At 47.1% G+C, this 16,048-nt stretch overlaps 2 protein-coding genes and 1 long non-coding RNA gene across 6 annotated transcripts in view; 1 reads left to right on the plus strand and 2 right to left on the minus strand.

The window, feature by feature from the left end:
* POMT2 (protein O-mannosyltransferase 2) overlaps nt 1-7,067 on the minus strand; it is a 32,687-nt gene extending 25,620 nt beyond the window's left edge. For both annotated transcript variants that reach the window (XM_051621695.1, XM_051621694.1), the window contains exons 1-5: nt 6,881-7,067; nt 6,227-6,311; nt 3,226-3,330; nt 1,943-2,051; nt 380-488 (exon numbers count right to left, since the gene is read on the minus strand). In XM_051621695.1, coding sequence (XP_051477655.1) covers nt 380-488; nt 1,943-2,051; nt 3,226-3,330; nt 6,227-6,311; nt 6,881-7,059 — 587 coding nt within the window. In that variant the 5' untranslated portion in view covers nt 7,060-7,067. The remainder of the gene's footprint in view (nt 1-379; nt 489-1,942; nt 2,052-3,225; nt 3,331-6,226; nt 6,312-6,880) is intronic.
* Nucleotides 7,068-7,166: 99 nt separating this feature from the next.
* On the plus strand, nt 7,167-16,034 carry GSTZ1 (glutathione S-transferase zeta 1). 3 transcript variants are annotated; one of them, XM_051621771.1, is made up of 9 exons: nt 7,167-7,267; nt 9,947-9,998; nt 10,718-10,785; nt 11,610-11,690; nt 12,155-12,280; nt 12,821-12,896; nt 13,673-13,725; nt 14,979-15,028; nt 15,642-16,034. In XM_051621771.1, the coding sequence occupies exons 1-9, from the start codon at nt 7,247-7,249 to the stop codon at nt 15,766-15,768; spliced, it is 654 nt and encodes a 217-aa protein (XP_051477731.1). In that variant the 5' UTR covers nt 7,167-7,246; the 3' UTR covers nt 15,769-16,034. The 3 variants fall into 3 exon arrangements, with proteins under 3 accessions (XP_051477731.1, XP_051477733.1, XP_051477732.1); XM_051621773.1 differs by lacking the exon at nt 7,167-7,267 and adding an exon at nt 7,399-7,419; XM_051621772.1 differs by lacking the exon at nt 7,167-7,267 and adding an exon at nt 9,324-9,414.
* On the minus strand, nt 8,089-9,948 carry LOC127385730 (uncharacterized). Its single transcript, XR_007889731.1, has 2 exons — nt 9,789-9,948; nt 8,089-8,728 (listed from the first exon to the last, which is right to left on the minus strand). It is a non-coding gene; the product is annotated as an uncharacterized LOC127385730 (long non-coding RNA).
* Nucleotides 16,035-16,048: the final 14 nt, after the last annotated feature.

Raw genomic sequence — 16,048 nt, forward strand, 5'->3', positions numbered from 1 at the left:
ATTCCTTCATACCTGCTTCTCTGACCTACAACATACTATGTTAGCCCTCTTCCCCAAAAAGTTTTAAAAAGCTTTGACCTTCATTTTCAAGATCTGCAGTTCCACAAACACTACTTCTGCTGTAATTTCCTTTCATGCTAAAATAATCTATTTAGGTATCTCTCCTGGTTTATCACAACTATGATACTTTCCCCCAGCTTCACAAACCCTCATACTAAAAATTTCTTTCCCATACCATGAGTAATTTTCACCTCCAAATTTCCTGAAGCCATCTCATCTCAGCCATTCACCCAGACTACCAAGTGGCAGACATTCTAGTACTTTATCTGTGTGAAAGGTGAATACCTATAGTTTAACAAAATTATCATCTTTATCTTACCTATCTGCACAGTTGTTACATTTCACCATACTCAGAACTGCTGCCATGAGGAAGAACATAAGAATGGGGTCCAGCAGAATATATTGGGACAAAGTAATACAGCCTGTATCTGCAAACAGATGCACAACAATGTCAAAAAGGCTCGTGATTCCAAAGTGAATCTACAAATGCAGGAAGCCAGGTTCCTCGCTGTAGTCAACAAAAGAAAAACAGGAGGAATTTTACAAACAGAAGCTGATCAGAACATTTCAACTACTGCCTGGGTAACAAATGAGAAAAAACACCCTCACAAAAAACATGCAGTACAAGAGTATCTGTGAAACACCACTTGGGAGGTGCTGTTAACATATTTGGATGGAGAGTGTTATAGACAGCAATGATCCAGCTACTAAGGCACCAGCATGGTGCCAGAGGATGATACAGGAGAAGTCATCTTTCAGATTCTACCTATAAAAAATGTGTATTACTTGGATATTTTAAGTCTCCATGCCTCAATATCTCTGTCATCACAAAACCCCCATTTGCATAACTCCATTTGCAATGTTAATTTCTCCACTTGGCTCAATTCATCAAGGAACTTTAGTAATTTCTTAATGTGAACTCTTCCACTGTAATGCAGTAGGCTGTTCAATACTTTTATAATTCATATGGGAGACATCAATATTTCTCTAGTGGGAAAAATCATTCCTGAGTATCCATCTTATAAAAATTTTTAAAACTGAGGTGAAATATTGTGCTGGTTTTGGGTCAGGAGAGTGTTATTTTTCTTCATAATAGCTAGAATGGGGCTAAGTTTTGGATTTGTGCTGAAAACAGTGTTGATAATGCAGATGTTTTCATTATTGCTGAGCAGTGCTTACACAGAGTCAAGGCCTTTTTTGCTTCTCACACCACCCCATCACCGAGTAGGCTGGGGGTGCTCAAGGAGTTTGGAGGGGACACAGCTGGTACAGCTGACCCCAGCTGACCAGAGGGATATCACAGACCATATGACATCACGCTCAGCATATAAAGCTGGGGAAGAAGGAGGAAGTAGGAACATCTAGAGTGATGGCATTTGCCTTTTCAAGTAACCATTAAAGGTGATGGAGCCCTGCTTTCCAGGAGATGGCTGAACACCTGCCTGCCAATGGGAAGCAGTAAATTAATTCCTTGTTTGGCTTTGCTTGCATGCATAGCTTTTGCTTCACCTTTTAAACTGTCTTTATCTCAACCTATGAATTTTCTCACTTTTACTCTTCTGATTCTCTCCCCCATCACACCAAGGGGGGAATGAGCAAGCCGCTGTGTGGTACTGAGATGCTGGCTGGGGTTAAACCATGACAAATGTAGTCCAATGCTATGGTTATGCACATAAGTACATATGAACTAAACAAGACTGTAAAATTCTCAAGGGGACCACCAATTAAAAAGCCCCATATATATATAAAGCAGAATGACTTTGCTTGCAGGAACCTCTCTCATTAACCCAAATATCCCTTGGCTACGTAACACATGATAATCCAGAAATTAAATTCTCTGAACAATTAACCTGCTCAATTTTGCTGTAGCAGGAACACCTACCAAAAATAAGGATGACAGCTGCGAGTAAGGCTGCTGGCAGTGATTTTGACAGTTCCAACACTGTGAGGTAGGCAAAGGGAACCAGGCAGGAGCCAAGGAATGCACAGAACTGCAGGAAAAGATCATCACAGGAGAAGTTATAACCCTCCCCAAGTTGAGCAGACACCCACGATTCCCTTCCTTCATGTTCCACACCTACCAACAACAGGAGGTGTTGGAGTAACTGAACTGACTCACTACAAAAGCCAAATGAACAAAGATACTGTTCAGAGAAGGATAGCTGCTTACTCTGTCCTGTCTCTAGAGGTGTCAGTAACAACAGTTGGTCATTCTCTTACTAGACTACATCAAATATCCATAAAAAGATATGCCAAGTAGTTGCACTACACATCCACCACACCCAACTTATTTTAGTAAGATATTAGAATATGAAATCTAAGATCAAAATGCACCTGTACCTTACATCCTTAGCAGACCAATATGACCTCCCTTACGCAAATGAGACTGAGGACAGTGGGAGGAGGAATAGAGATCAAAACAAAAAAAAAGCACCATCACAGCAGAATTTGTTCTCTTCAGTGTTTGCTTCTAGAACTTCTCCCACATTTGGCTCAGAGAAATCTAGATTCATTAATTTCTGAAGACCCAGACAATAAACATAGAAAATATGCCTCCCCAGTTTTTAATCTTCTTTCTAGACACTAGCAATTGGCCACTGTTTTGTTGAGGCTTTTTTGCTCATGTTATCTGCTGTCAGTTTTATGACTCTTGGCCTTCCTAGATAGCAGTAGTCAGGGTTTCAGAGAAAATACCACTCTAACACTAATCTCCAGCCCTGCCCCTGCCCACTCCATCAGCTTACTCAGCTCAGGGTCACTGGTGGTGGCAAACTGCAGGTGGCAGTGGATGATTCTGGCTTTCTGACATCCCTGGCTTACCAGCAGAGCAGCAAGGTACAATGGGGTGAGCAGAAGCCCAAATCCAGCAATGTCCCCACTGCAGAACAGGTAAGATATCTGTCCCACTCATTAGTGTAGTCCCATTAATTAGCAGCAAGAGGTGGCCTCCTAAGTCACTTCACCTTCTTACCTGGACCCTCACAGCCAGATATTGAAACTTACTCGCAGTACAAGCACTAACCCTTCTCTAAGGAGCCTGAAGACAAGGCACAAGGCTAAATAGACCTCCGATCTGATCCAGGACAGCTGTTCTTAAGACAAAACACTCTGTATCTAAAAGCACAGGAGAGCTAACCAGCTTGATACTAGCCTGTAGAGCCTTACCCCTCTCATTCCCACGTAGTTGTGCTGCTCATATCTGTCCCCTGGCTTTTGGAAAGGAAATGTACCATCATATCCACTAAGGTAGCCAGCGAGTCCAATCAGCATCTGAGAGGAAAGGTGAAAAAACTGGTCAGGGAAATTGCAATGGAGGAAGGAATAGACAAGCCAATAGCAGGTAAGATTTTTATAGAAGCCAAGTCTGATCCAGAGGATAACTACTGAAATCAGACACATCATCCAAACAGAATTCATATGCATACATATTGCCCTTTGTCTAAAGGCAAAAATCAGAAGGGATCAAAAGGACCTGTCTATGAGAGGCAAGGAAATCTCTAGCAGCAGGCTGGCCAACTTGATGAGGCAGGCTTTAAATTGAAGGACTCGAGGGGCAGGGTCCACAGTGGCAACACTCACACCACTCACACCAGGCCAACCAGAGCAACATCCAATGTCCTTAGCTGCCTCTCAAGATACAAACCTGAAGACCAGCCACCTCAAGTGTATGTACACCAATGCAGACAGCCTGGGGAACAAAAAGGAGGAACTGGAGTTCTGTGCCCAGTCAGAAAGTTCTGATATCACAGGATACCTGAAACACGGTGGAACAATTCCCATGACTGGAGGATGACAATGGACGGCTATAGGCTGTTTCATAAAGACAGACAGGGAAGAAGAGGTGGAGGAGTCATGCTCTGTGTTAAGAAGAATGATGAATGCACAGAAGACAGCTGCAACGTAGCAGACTGTTTCCTCATAGAAATGTTAGATGTGACAACCAGGAATGAGGCACTGCTGCACTTGCTACTCACAAACCAAGAAAACCTGCTTTGTAGTATCTCATTTGGTGACAGCCTTGGCTGCAGTGATCACAATATTGTGGAGTCTGGGATCCTCCTGAGCACAATGAAGCTTAGTACGAAGACAAAGGCTTTAGATTTAGATTTTAGAAGCGAGCAGCTTCAGCTTGCTCAGAGCTCAGTTGGAAGGGATGCTGCAGACAGCTTCCATGGAGAATAAAGGAGCTAGTGACTGCTGGGAGTCTTTCAAGAATACTCTAACGGAAGCACAAAAACACTGCATCCCCTTTAAAAGTAAGGGAAGTATGTGGAGCAGAAGACCCACCCCCTTGGCTTAACTGCAAGCTTCTGGGTCTGCTCAAAATGAAAAGAGAAGACTACCAGAGATGGAAATGCAGATGAATACCCATTGAGAACTACATGGGTATTGCCATAGCGTGCAGAGATGCTGTTAGAAAAGCAAAAGCTCAGCTCAAATTGAAATTGGCCAGAGCTGTGAAAAACTGTAAGAACGGATTCTTCAGGGACATAAACAACAAGCAGAAACATAAGGCATTTGATACAGTTCCCCACAGCCTCCTCCTAGAGAAACTGATGTATTACAGTCTAGACAAGTGGTCTATGCAGTAGATGGGGAGCTGGCTGACAGGCTGCCCCCAGAGGGTGGTGGTAAGCAGCTCCTTTTCAAACCTGTTGTAAGCAGGGTCCCCCAGGGATCAATACTGGGCCCAATGCTGTTTATTATCTTCATAAGTGACCGGGATGATGGGATCAAGTGTATCCTGGTGAAGTTTGCCAATGATACCAGACTGAGAGTGGAAGTGGACACTTCAGAAGGGATAGGCTGGAAGAGTGGGCTAACAAGAACCTTAGGAAGTTTAACAAGGACAAGTGTAAAGTCTTTCACCTGGGAGAACATAACCCAGGCATGAAGCACAGGCTAGGATTTACACGGCTGGGGAGCAACTCTGTGGAAAGGGATGTGGGGGTCCTGGTAGTCAACAAGCTCAATATGAGGGAACAATGTGCTGCACGGGCAAAAAAAGCCAACAAGGTGCTGGGTTGCATCAACAAGGGTATACCAGTAAAGATAAAGAAGTCATCATCCCACTCTACTTGGTGCTTGTTGGGCCACACCTGAAATACTGTGTTCAGTTCTGGTCCCTACCATACAAAAAAGATGTGGACAGGCTGGAGAGGGTCCGGAGAAGGGACATGAAGATGATCAAAGGACTGTGAAGCCTGTTGTATGAGGAAAGACTGAGACAACTGGGTTTGTTCAGCCTTGGGAAAAGAAAGCTTAAGGGAGATCTTATCACCATGTTCCAGGACTTAAAGGGTGGCTACCAAGGAGATTCCCTTTTTACAAGGAGTCATATAGAAAAGTTGAGAGGTAATGGGTACTCCCCAAGCTACTCACATGGAGATTCCAATTGGAAACAAGAGGAAAATTTTTCACAATAAGAACAATCAGCCATCTATCCAGGGAAGTGGTGAATTCCCTGACATTGGACACTTTTAAGATGAGCCAGATGCTTTTGCCAAGACAGGCTGGACCAGATGGTCCTTGAGGTTCCTTCCAATGTGATACTCTGTGATTCTATGATGATTCTGTGACTCTGGCTGCTGACTATAACACTGACTGCAAACTCAAGAGAAATACCAGGTGTGGGATTTCGCAGAGAGAATTCTGTCTCTGTAGATCCTCCCATAGCTCCCTATTCCTATAGTTTAAGGAGACTCAGCCTGAAAGGAAGACACTGTTTCTAAAGCAGGAGGAATGCAGATTCATCAACACTGCAGGCTGTTGCAGTGTTATTCTATTCCAGAACAGCAAGTTAAGTTTTCCAGGGTCCTTTGTGGTAGGATTCTCGTTTACATCCAAGTGCTCAGAAACTGCTTGGTTCCTTTGAGCTGTAGGTGTCTATTGAACAGACCCTCCAACCACGTAAGCACTACATTCATTTGTAAATGTCAAGCCTTTAAAATACCCAACATGCATTACTGTTTTGTTTTCCCATATTCAAAGCATTTTCAGAAAGAAGGTGCAAGTTGAGACTGGATAGAGAATGGAAATTACTATGATGCCAACCACAGTTAGGAAAGGTAATGGTGTTCATCACATCCTTCAGCAAGGGGATGGGGAAGACTATTGTTGCCCCATTCCTGTGGCTTCTAAAACATGTAACAGAAGAGCAGTTTACCTTCCCCAAAGGGGGGTGGACATCAAAGAAGAAGGTCCGATTAATGTAGTAACTTCCCATCTTCCCAAAATGAGTTTCATCCCAACTGGAAAAGAAGAAAACCAATGTGCTATAGTGCTGAAGACATAAAAAAAAAAAACAACCAAACCCAGGAGGATCTTTTTATTCATGCTTTTCACCATATAGGGGTTAGTGCTACACATTCTATATGACACAATGCACTAAAGTCACTAAAAGCGCCCATTCTGAGCAAGGTCCTTTTTAAAGAGCTTGATATTAGCACTCAAAACCTCTAGTCTACCCTTCTGATGACAGGTCGAGCTTAGAGAGGTAAAAAAAATCAGTCTGCGACTCACAAATCCCCGAAGACACCTCCCCAAGACCCTGTCCCGTCCCTGCAAGGTGCCCGGAGCAGCAGCAGGCGCGGGGCCGGTGCCAGCCCGACTGCCAGGAGCCCGCCCCGCCACCCGGCCGGGCCCACACCGGCCCCCTCCGCGCCCGGGCCGGCAGCTCGGGCGCACCGCCCCCCGCGGGGCCGCACAAGCCGGACGTTTCCAGGAGGACGCGGACACCCACTCACAACCAGGGCCTGGGCCGGCCCGCCGCCCCAGCAGTGCCCCACCGGGGGGGCAGAACCGCCGCCCCGGCCCGTACCAGACGTGCGGCGGCTCCGGCAGGCGGTGGAAGCGGGAGGCGAAGCTGAGGAGCGTGACGAGAGCCAGCGCCGCCGGGCGGGCCGCGGGAGGGGCGGCGGGGCGGCCCGAGCCCCCCGGGAGCCGGCGGGAGTCCCGGGGCCGCAGCGGGCCCCGCCGGGCCTGCCCGTCCGCCGGCATCCGCGGGTCCTGCGGGGCGGGGCGCGGGGCACGCCGGGAGATGTAGGCCGGCCGGGGCGGCGGGGGCGCGGGGCACGCCGGGAGATGTAGGCCGGCCGGGGCGGCGGGGGCGCGGGGCACGCCGGGAGATGTAGGCCGGCCGGGGCGGCCCCAGCAGGAGCCGGCTGGCAGCGGCCCCCGGCGCGGGATGAGCTCTGCCGCGGCCAAGGTACGCGGCGCCGGCTCCCCGTTCTCTCCGCGAAGTGGCCCCGGCGGGAGGGCGGGGAGCGAGGCGGGCGCCCGGCGAAGCGGGGCAGCTGGCGGGGGTCAGCGTCCGGTGCCGCGAGGGTTGCTGCCGGCCCCGCGCGCTGCGTCCCCCGGGTAGGTTTCCAGGGCCCCGGCCCGCACTCGGGTCCGTCGGTAGCGAGCGGGGCCTTTGCCTCCGTGCGAAATACACCCGGGGCCTTTCGAGGGAGCGGTGGTGTCAGCTGAGACCCCGCGGACCCCACAGTGAAGCCGATGGGCTTGGGAACCTCAAGGCTCAGCACACACCGGGAAATGCATTTCCACATTTTTACTCTAGATTGGGATTTAAGCCCAAACTTCCCTCACTCCACTGCTAACACTGGAAGTGAAAACAGAGCCAAACCAGAAGTCTCAGTAGACGTGAGGCAAGTGTCCCTCCGCTGTCCTGGCTCCAACTGGTCTAACCCGCAGCTTAGGGGGCTGTACCCCACGTGGTTCTAAACGGAGACACTTCTTCCCGGCTACTCCCCTGGCCCATGCTCAGACCTTCCCCAAGGAAGACTGAGTGTTAATGTCACTCTGAGACCTGTGCACTGAGGGCAAAGCAGTCCTGCTGTCCCTAGTCTTTACTTAGCTGATGGCTTTGCCTGGGATCTGCCCTGCTGCTGGGAGCAAACCAGCATGAACTGAGAAGATCCCTGCATGCCCCAGCCTCTGGAGACAGTTCCCAGCTGAGGGACGGGTTGTTTTCCATGTTCTTTTTGGTGAAATCCCCTGGGGCCTCGAAATTACAGAGTGATGCAATTAGCTTAGCACAATTTATTACAACTGATAGCGCAGACTGCAAAAACAACCAAGAAGTGTAGAGAGGATCAGGAGAAATGCCTCTGCCAGCTGAAAGGCCAGAGTCCAGAACAAATGTGGTGAAGGACATGAATTTCTGAGCCAAAAAATCATCAGCCAAGTCCACAGGAAAAACAAGTAAAAATAGTGTGTCATGAATGCTGTATGTTTCCCTTTTGAAGATCATTTTTGTCTTTTTCCCTGCAACTCAGCAGGCCAGACATTTTTAAAGAAGCATAGCTGAGATTTCAATGTGTGGATTCCAGAAGTAGAGAGTTTAAAAAAAAAATCAGTAAGTACTTAGTCCACAGAAGTCTGCCAATACTGCCATCGCTTCCCTCCTCAATTACAAACCATTTGACTAGAGGAATTTAATCAAGTGCATAGCTCATTTAAAGTTATTTGAACCAATCTGAACTGAAAGAGAAGCATCAAGTTTACAAAAAGGACTGGAGCACAGAGATCCTCAGGTGTTTTGTTGACAGATTGTGTGTCAGTGAGCAAATCCCAGCCTTTTTCTGCCTTCCTGTCGGTTTCTGCTATAACTTCTATGCATTTTGAGAGGGTGGAGACACAGAGAGATCCCTGGCATGCCATGGATCTATGGAAGGAAGGAAAAACATGATTACGGGTTTATTTAGAGACATGCATGAGCACCAGTTTCCTGTGTGGAAAGGAAAGATGGTAACACAAAAAAACCCGAGCCTCCTATTTTGTACAAAGTTGGCCCAGGAGCAGAGTAGCAGCCACTCCCAGGCATGCAACCTCAGTCAGCACCAAGGAGGGCTACAGGAGGACCCTGAGGGTCCTCCCCACAAAAGCAGCCCCTCTTTGGGGAGGTGGCAGTCATGCCCTAGCGAAACAGAAATTCTACTCATGGCTTCAGTTTCCTTGTTTGGTTCCCCAGGGCTATCTTTCTGCATTGTCAGCTGCTGAGAGCCTGACAGACTCTTTAGATATCTTGTTTATCTCTGGACAAAAAGCCAGGGAAATAAGGATGGTTCCTAAATGTGCTTCCAAACTCAAAGCTGGGTAATGGTTCTGCTGTCAGGGCTGGGGCTGCAGCACAGCAGAGAGGGATGTGGATGCAGCTGACTGCAGTCACTCAGGATTTAATCTGACTGGATGGTTTTCATACCCTGGGCACAGATTTGGGGGCATAGTCCTTTTTTCATTGGCTTTAGGAGAGAAGCCTTCCCCCAGCCCAGCTGAGTTAAAAGGGAAAGCAAATAGGTTGTTCTTATTTCCTGGAGTGGATTGCACACACTGACCATGGCATCTGAAAAGGTGAGAGCTTGGATAGGGTGGAAGAGTCTGTGAAAGCTGCCTTGGTGCTGCAGTTCAGGTAGAGATGAGCTGTCTGCCTTCCTGGCATTCATCTGGAACAGTGGCAGCTCTTCTCATTTGGAAAGAGGCCTTGCCCTGCCCTACGTGGCTGGAAAAGCCATTTCATGCCACGCAAATACCCAGCTCAGGTGCTTGTCACAATCAATGAGGAATTTGCTTTAAAAATCCAAGATGAGATAAAGTTAGCAATATCTGATAGGGATAAAGAGGGAAGCTTTGTAGGGGATAATTTTAAGGTCATTTGTGCATTGCTGCTGGAAACAGCAGATGCAACTAAATATTCAGAGAGCCAGCATGAGAGACCGTGACGCTACCTGTACATGCAAAACAGGAAGTCACTTTTAGGAAGGAGCCCTCTCTCCCCCAAACCTCACTCTGCCTTGTCTCACAGTTTCTGAAATGCCTTCTGTTGATGCATTGTTCTCCTGGTGTTCCCATCATGTAATGACTTCACCTGTCTCTCTCTTCTCAGCCAATACTTTACAGCTATTTCCGAAGCTCCTGCTCTTGGAGAGTGAGAATTGGTAAGATCCAGTGTTGATCTCTTGTTTTGTCTTGATGTTATTGCAGTATCCTCCCCTTCACTAACCCAATTAATTAGTCACTTATTAAGAGAGAGATCAGCAAACATGATCCTGGAGCAGTGAGGCATTTTCCCTTGCTTCTCTGGAGTGAGAGGGAAGGGAATACCACAGCTTGCCTGGGGCAGGGGGAAAGGAACAAACAGGAGGGCTTTGCTCAGCCTGCAGCTAGTTAGAGGGAAGTACTCCTTCTGTAAAGCTAACATGATGCAGATGGCTGTTTCTTCTGCATTATCTACAAGGGCCCTGCACTCCCTTTTCACACCAGTACTGCCTCAGATTCTGGTCTGCCCAGGTTTGAAAACTAAGTAGGGCTGGGAATGGTCCCGACTTGGACTGAGACAGTCTTAAGCAAGGATTTGCAGGTGAGCACAGCCCCCCTGCCCCTGTATAAGCCCCATTGGGAGGGTCTGTGCTGCAAAGAGTGGCAAAGCTTGTTTTGAATAATGTAGTGTTTTTGCCAGGACTGTTCTTTAGTGCTTTGGTCCTTCATTTGCCATGGCACTATCAGTAGACTCAGGTCACCTTTCTTGGGAGATAGAATATTTTTGGTTTTAAAGCCATACTTTTTTTCAAATGGAGATGGTAACATTTCCCTAATCTCATCACCAATGAAACTGGTCTGTGTGCCTGTCTGATGTTGTACACTCTGTTCTCCCTAGCACTGGCTCTGAAAGGGATTGCCTATGATGTGGTGCCAGTGAACCTCCTGAAAGATGGGGGACAGCAGGTAAGGACACAGCTACCATTGCTCTCTCCAAGGGTACTGAGCTCGGAGATCATTAGAACTGGCTTCAGCACTAGAAAGCTCACAAGCAAAATTCCTGAATTCCTCACTGCTTCTCTGTAATGAATAGTTGCTTTAAAGCAATGTTAGTCCCTGGCATGCAGGATAGAGGGAGATGGCTGCAGGTGATCTTCTCTCTTTAACATCTGTGACTGAGTCTCATAGCAGGCTGATTATCTTTTGCTCCTGCTTAGCATGATATAACTGAACATATCTGGCACTCAGACTTCAGAGAAGCTGTACTGCATTTTACACATAGACTCGACCTCACTCAGATAACACCAGAAAGTGTGTGTGGTGGTGCTGTGGTGTCCAAAAGATGCTAAATGATACAGCAAGGGATGGTGAAGGACATGCCAAAGGAAGAGGTGGGTTGCCAGAAGAGATCCTCACTGAGAATTTATTCAGGGGGCCTTAGCTGGGGGGTCATGCACCTCGTAGTATGACTGGCTTGATGTGCCAGTATGGACTAAGATGGAGTTGGAGAGCTGAAATGGTAATAGTGACACTGCTGCAGTACTACCCATCCTGGGATTTGAATTGGTGGTTTATAAAGAAGTAAGACAGTCTGGTCTTGGATGCAGTGATTCCTAAGCCCCAGTGAGAGTCTGCTGTAGGCTAATCATATATCTTACTGCAAACATTAGCACTAAGGTAGAGAGAAAAGCCAAGTAAAAAAAAAATAAAGATTTGGTAGTTGGGTTATAGGGGAAGAAAACAAGGAAGAATAATTTCGTGTTTCAGTAATCTCAGGTTTGTTTCCACAGTTTTCTGCTGAATTCAAGGCAATGAATCCAATGCAGCAAGTCCCAGCCTTGAAAATTGATGGCATCACCCTTTCTCAGTCGGTGAGTTACCAGCCACATCCCTGTTAACCATTCCCTCCAGCCTGCTGCCAGTCTTGAGGGGGTGGCTTTGCCCCATCTCTTCCCCAGGCTCTCTTCTGTGCACTGGAAAAGAGATGGCATTTGTGATAAAGAGTCCCACTTGGGGGCAGAAGTAGCACACAGACTCTGCTGGGAACGCTGTCAAGGATTTAAGCTCAATTCAGCTTTGGTTCATAGCTCCACCTGTCACTGAGCAGTTTGTAGTCTGCCTTAGATGGCTGTGCCAGGGTTTGCAGGAAGTTGCAGCTGGGCTGAATGACAAGGTCCCAAGCAGACCATCAAAGGGGATAATCTTTTGCTTGGATTGGTAACAAACTTAATTCAGAACCTGTTGTATTCTCTTGGCTCCCCTCACCTACCTGCTCAGGTTGTGAACTTTCCCTCGACTCTGCAATAGCCTCCCCTTAAACTTTGGTCTGTTACAGCTAGCTATAATTCATTACCTAGAAGACACCCGTCCTAACCCCAGGCTCCTGCCCCAGGATCCAAAGAAGAGAGCCCAAGTCCGAATGATCGCGGATCACATTGTGTCTGGTATTCAGCCACTCCAGGTATTGCCTTGTCATATCCATGCAAATAAGAAAACCAGGATGGGTTTCCAGGAGTCTGTATCTCTGAAAAGTTCAGTCTTTTTAAATTGCTGCCAGCCAATAGAGTGGCAGACCTTAAGACTGTGTGTCACCAAATGAAATCTCTGCTTAGCCTCTTCCTGATCTGCCAATGGCAACAATGCAGTATTTCCTATAAAGAAAATCCTATAGCACCCCAGAGTTCTTTCCAGAAACAGCTGAACTCATCCAGCTTCACTGCAGGGTCTAGCATGCTTTAGGAAGACAACAACTGAGTAATCCCAAAGGCAGAGGGGCAAGGGGACATCCTGGCAGCTGTTGCAGAAGGGCAGTCCCAGGAGAGAGAGAGAAGGGTGCATTGGTTCTGTGAGGGCAAGGTCAGTGCTGACCCAGAAGGCTGAACTTAGGCTGGGGCTTCAGGCTTGGCACCTCCTTATCTCCTGTCTCCTTCACTACATGAGGTAGTAGGCATGATCCAGCCAGCAGTGGTAAATCTAACCTGGAACTCACTTGCCTTCACAGAACCTGAGTGTCCTGAAACAAATGGGGGAGAAAAAAATGGAATGGGCTCAGAACTGCATCATGTCTGGCTTCCAAGGTGTGTCCCATAGCCAAAGTGATCAGCACTTTGACTGACCCTTCAAAACCCTGTGCTGCTGGGGTCCTACTTTCCTCCTCAAGCAGAACAAACAATCTCCCTGTGCTGGTGTGTTGGGGAGCCTGGCTGCTAGCACTCCAGGGTCTCAGAGGAAAGACACTGTCAGCAATGTGCTTCTACTGCTATGCATGGAAGAGGGAAAGCCTGAGGCCATCTTGTACCCCAAAGCAGTTGCTTCACCCTCATGCATGACGCTCCTTTCCACCCAGCTGCTTCCAAATAAGCACCTTTTGCTTCCAAGTTCTAGCAAAGTGTATTGATATGCTTTTGTCATCAGAGAGAATACATCTCATGGCGAACTCTCACAGAACCTAGGAGAGTATTTCTTTACCTCCTTGAGAGGAATAAAGTGCTTATTGTTTCCTCAAAACCCTTTCCTCCATGTGCTGGAATGGCAGGCCCATCTTCACTTCTGGACAAACACAAACTGACTGAACCCTTGCATTTTTCCCTTCCCCACTCTCACACATCTCTACATTGTCCTTTTAGTATTTCAGGTGCATTGCTTTGGGTCCCAAAAAGGTGAAGGGCCTTCTATATAGCTACACTGTTGTAGGATTTCTGTTTCTTCTAGGTTCTGTCCCAAATCGCTCCTTTCTCAGACTCAGCTCAGGGTCAAAATGCCTTTGTTCATAATTCCCTGTCTCAGAGGTCTTTGGTGTCCATTTCAAATGAGCTTCCAGTGCCTCACTCCAGTGTACCACCTCTCTTGGCAGCACTGGAGCAGATTCTGCAGCACACTGCTGGGCGCTACTGTGTGGGGGATGAAGTAAGTATCTGAGAGAGTGTTGTGTACCATTGGAGAACTGAAAACCCCAGTATATTCCATAAAATAGGAAAGGAAATTAGTTGTGGAGACACAGCTGAACCCCATCTTGTGCCTGGAGTTACATGCAGTGCCTTCACCTTAAGAGAAACAGCTGCATGGATCCTACTTAGGCCGTTACTGACTTGCAAATAGTTAGAGATGTTTACTTGTCCCTGCCTGAAACCTGCCGATGGCCAGGTTCTGCAGCTGTATCTAGGATCTGGCTGCTACTAAAGGATGTAGAAACAAATTACATATATGTCATCTTTAAGAGATTTGGAGTTCAGAGTGTCCTGTCACAAGGGCAAAGCTTGGCTCAAGACACACAAGTTCAGTTCTTACCTCTGTTCTGTGGAACCTTTAATGAAGTTGTACTGTATTTTCCTGCTGTGTTCATCTAAATTTAACATGGACAGACTTCAGAGAGCTCACATACAAGCTCTTCAGACCTTTACCAAGCCAGAGACCACCCAGGTCTCTTCTATTTAGTAGCCCTTTTTGGCAGGCAATTTGATCTTCTTTGTAAAAGCCTGCCAAAAAAGAAGGCTCATGCAATAACCTGTGATGCAGAGAATTGTCCAGTCAGAGCCTTACGGAACTGAAGCCCTTGGTGGGCCAAGGCTATTTATGAGATCTTACACTGGAGAATAATGTGTGCTCTGAGAGGCACCCAGAGCTTTTTGACCTGGTGAATGGGGTGGGGACAGCTGCTTCTAGGTGGATAGGCAGCTAGATATACAGTCCTTGAGCCACCTTTTCAGATTGCAAGTCCCTGAGGCTGTGTACAAAGCCCTTATCACATATCAGGTCTTGACACTGGCAGGAGATGCTTGATACTCCTACAATGCAAAAAGCAAAATCTATTAATCTTTTCCCAGCCATGCAAACTCCCCCTTCCCTCTGCAGCTTGCCAGCAGACTTGTTTGCTCAGAGGCAGTTGCTGTAGAAGCACAGTCCCCTTGAGGTCACGATAATCAGGTGGTAAATATTAAGCTCCCTGAAGGCTTCTTCTACTAGTGATGCCTGTGAAGTTCCTTTCCTTGAACTACTGTTGTATTATTTATGCTGGATTAAAGAATGGGAATGTTGTGACAGGTCCTCTGTAATGGCTGATAAAATTATTTCTATCCTGCTGTTAAAGCCTGCCACCACAGTGAAGTGTGACAGGACAGGCTCCAAGTTACTCTGACCCCTTCTCTCTGCTACATTTGCAGGTTTCCATGGCTGATCTGTGCTTGGTGCCTCAAGTTGCCAATGCTGAAAGGTAAGTAATGCTAAGCTTGAAGTGCTTTTCAAGGGCACCTACTCCTGGTGCTGGGCTGTCAAGAGTTCACCTTCTGCTGCTTCTTGTTGGGAAAGCATCCCTCCTACCTGTCCTATCCAGTTATGGATTCTTCTTCGCATGTCATAAATACTCTCTCTTTTGGAAGCTCTTGACAGTAAGGGGCTGGGCTCTCTTCTCAGAGGCCCCTGGAAGGAAACTGGTCTATGTCCTTAGAAAAAACAAGGTTGCTTGAAATGCACACTCTCTCCCTGTTTGCCCTATATTTACACTGTACACAAAGGGAAAAGGTTAATCTGACTCTATTTCTTGAAAGCCTTAAATCTGTGCAAGTAGTGGCTGCACGATTTCCCAGAAAAGCACAGTGCCTTCTTACACTGTGCTGCACACTATGTAAAAGTGAAGACAGAGGAACTAGCTAACTTTTCTTCTAGCATTTGTTTTTAAACCTACAAGGATGAACCTTTTCTCTTAATGCAAAAGTACCCCAGCCTGTGAGATTCTCCCATGCTAGGCAGGCACAGCACACTGCTCTACCCTTCTGCTCAACGCTGCCCAACTCAAGAGTACTTCACAAATTCTTTGCCTTTTGCAGGTTCAAAGTGGACATGGGTCCATATCCCACAATAACCAGAATAAACAAAGCTCTCCTGGAGTTAGAGGCATTCAAAGTAAGCCATCCATCCCGGCAGCCAGATACTCCTGCAGAGCTGCAAGCCTGAAGCCCTTCTTACTCATGAAATCAAGTAAGCTGCAGTGTCAAAGAGGACAACAGCTACAGCTTGAGTAGGACTTCAGTGCCAGCAGAAGACCCTAATACTATTGTTTTACTTTCATCTGAATGGGAAGAAAGACAGAGGATCTGGAAGTAGATGACTTAAAGGAGCTACGCCTGAGATAGAAACCTTTCAACCACTTCCAACTGTGTTGTTTTTTTTTCCTATCTCAGGTATCTCCATGAAACAGATTAAAGCAGAAGCATCCATAATTAACAGAAGTCCC

This window comes from Apus apus, chromosome 5 (genome assembly GCF_020740795.1).
Source record: "Apus apus isolate bApuApu2 chromosome 5, bApuApu2.pri.cur, whole genome shotgun sequence".
Lineage (NCBI taxonomy): Eukaryota > Metazoa > Chordata > Aves > Apodiformes > Apodidae > Apus > Apus apus.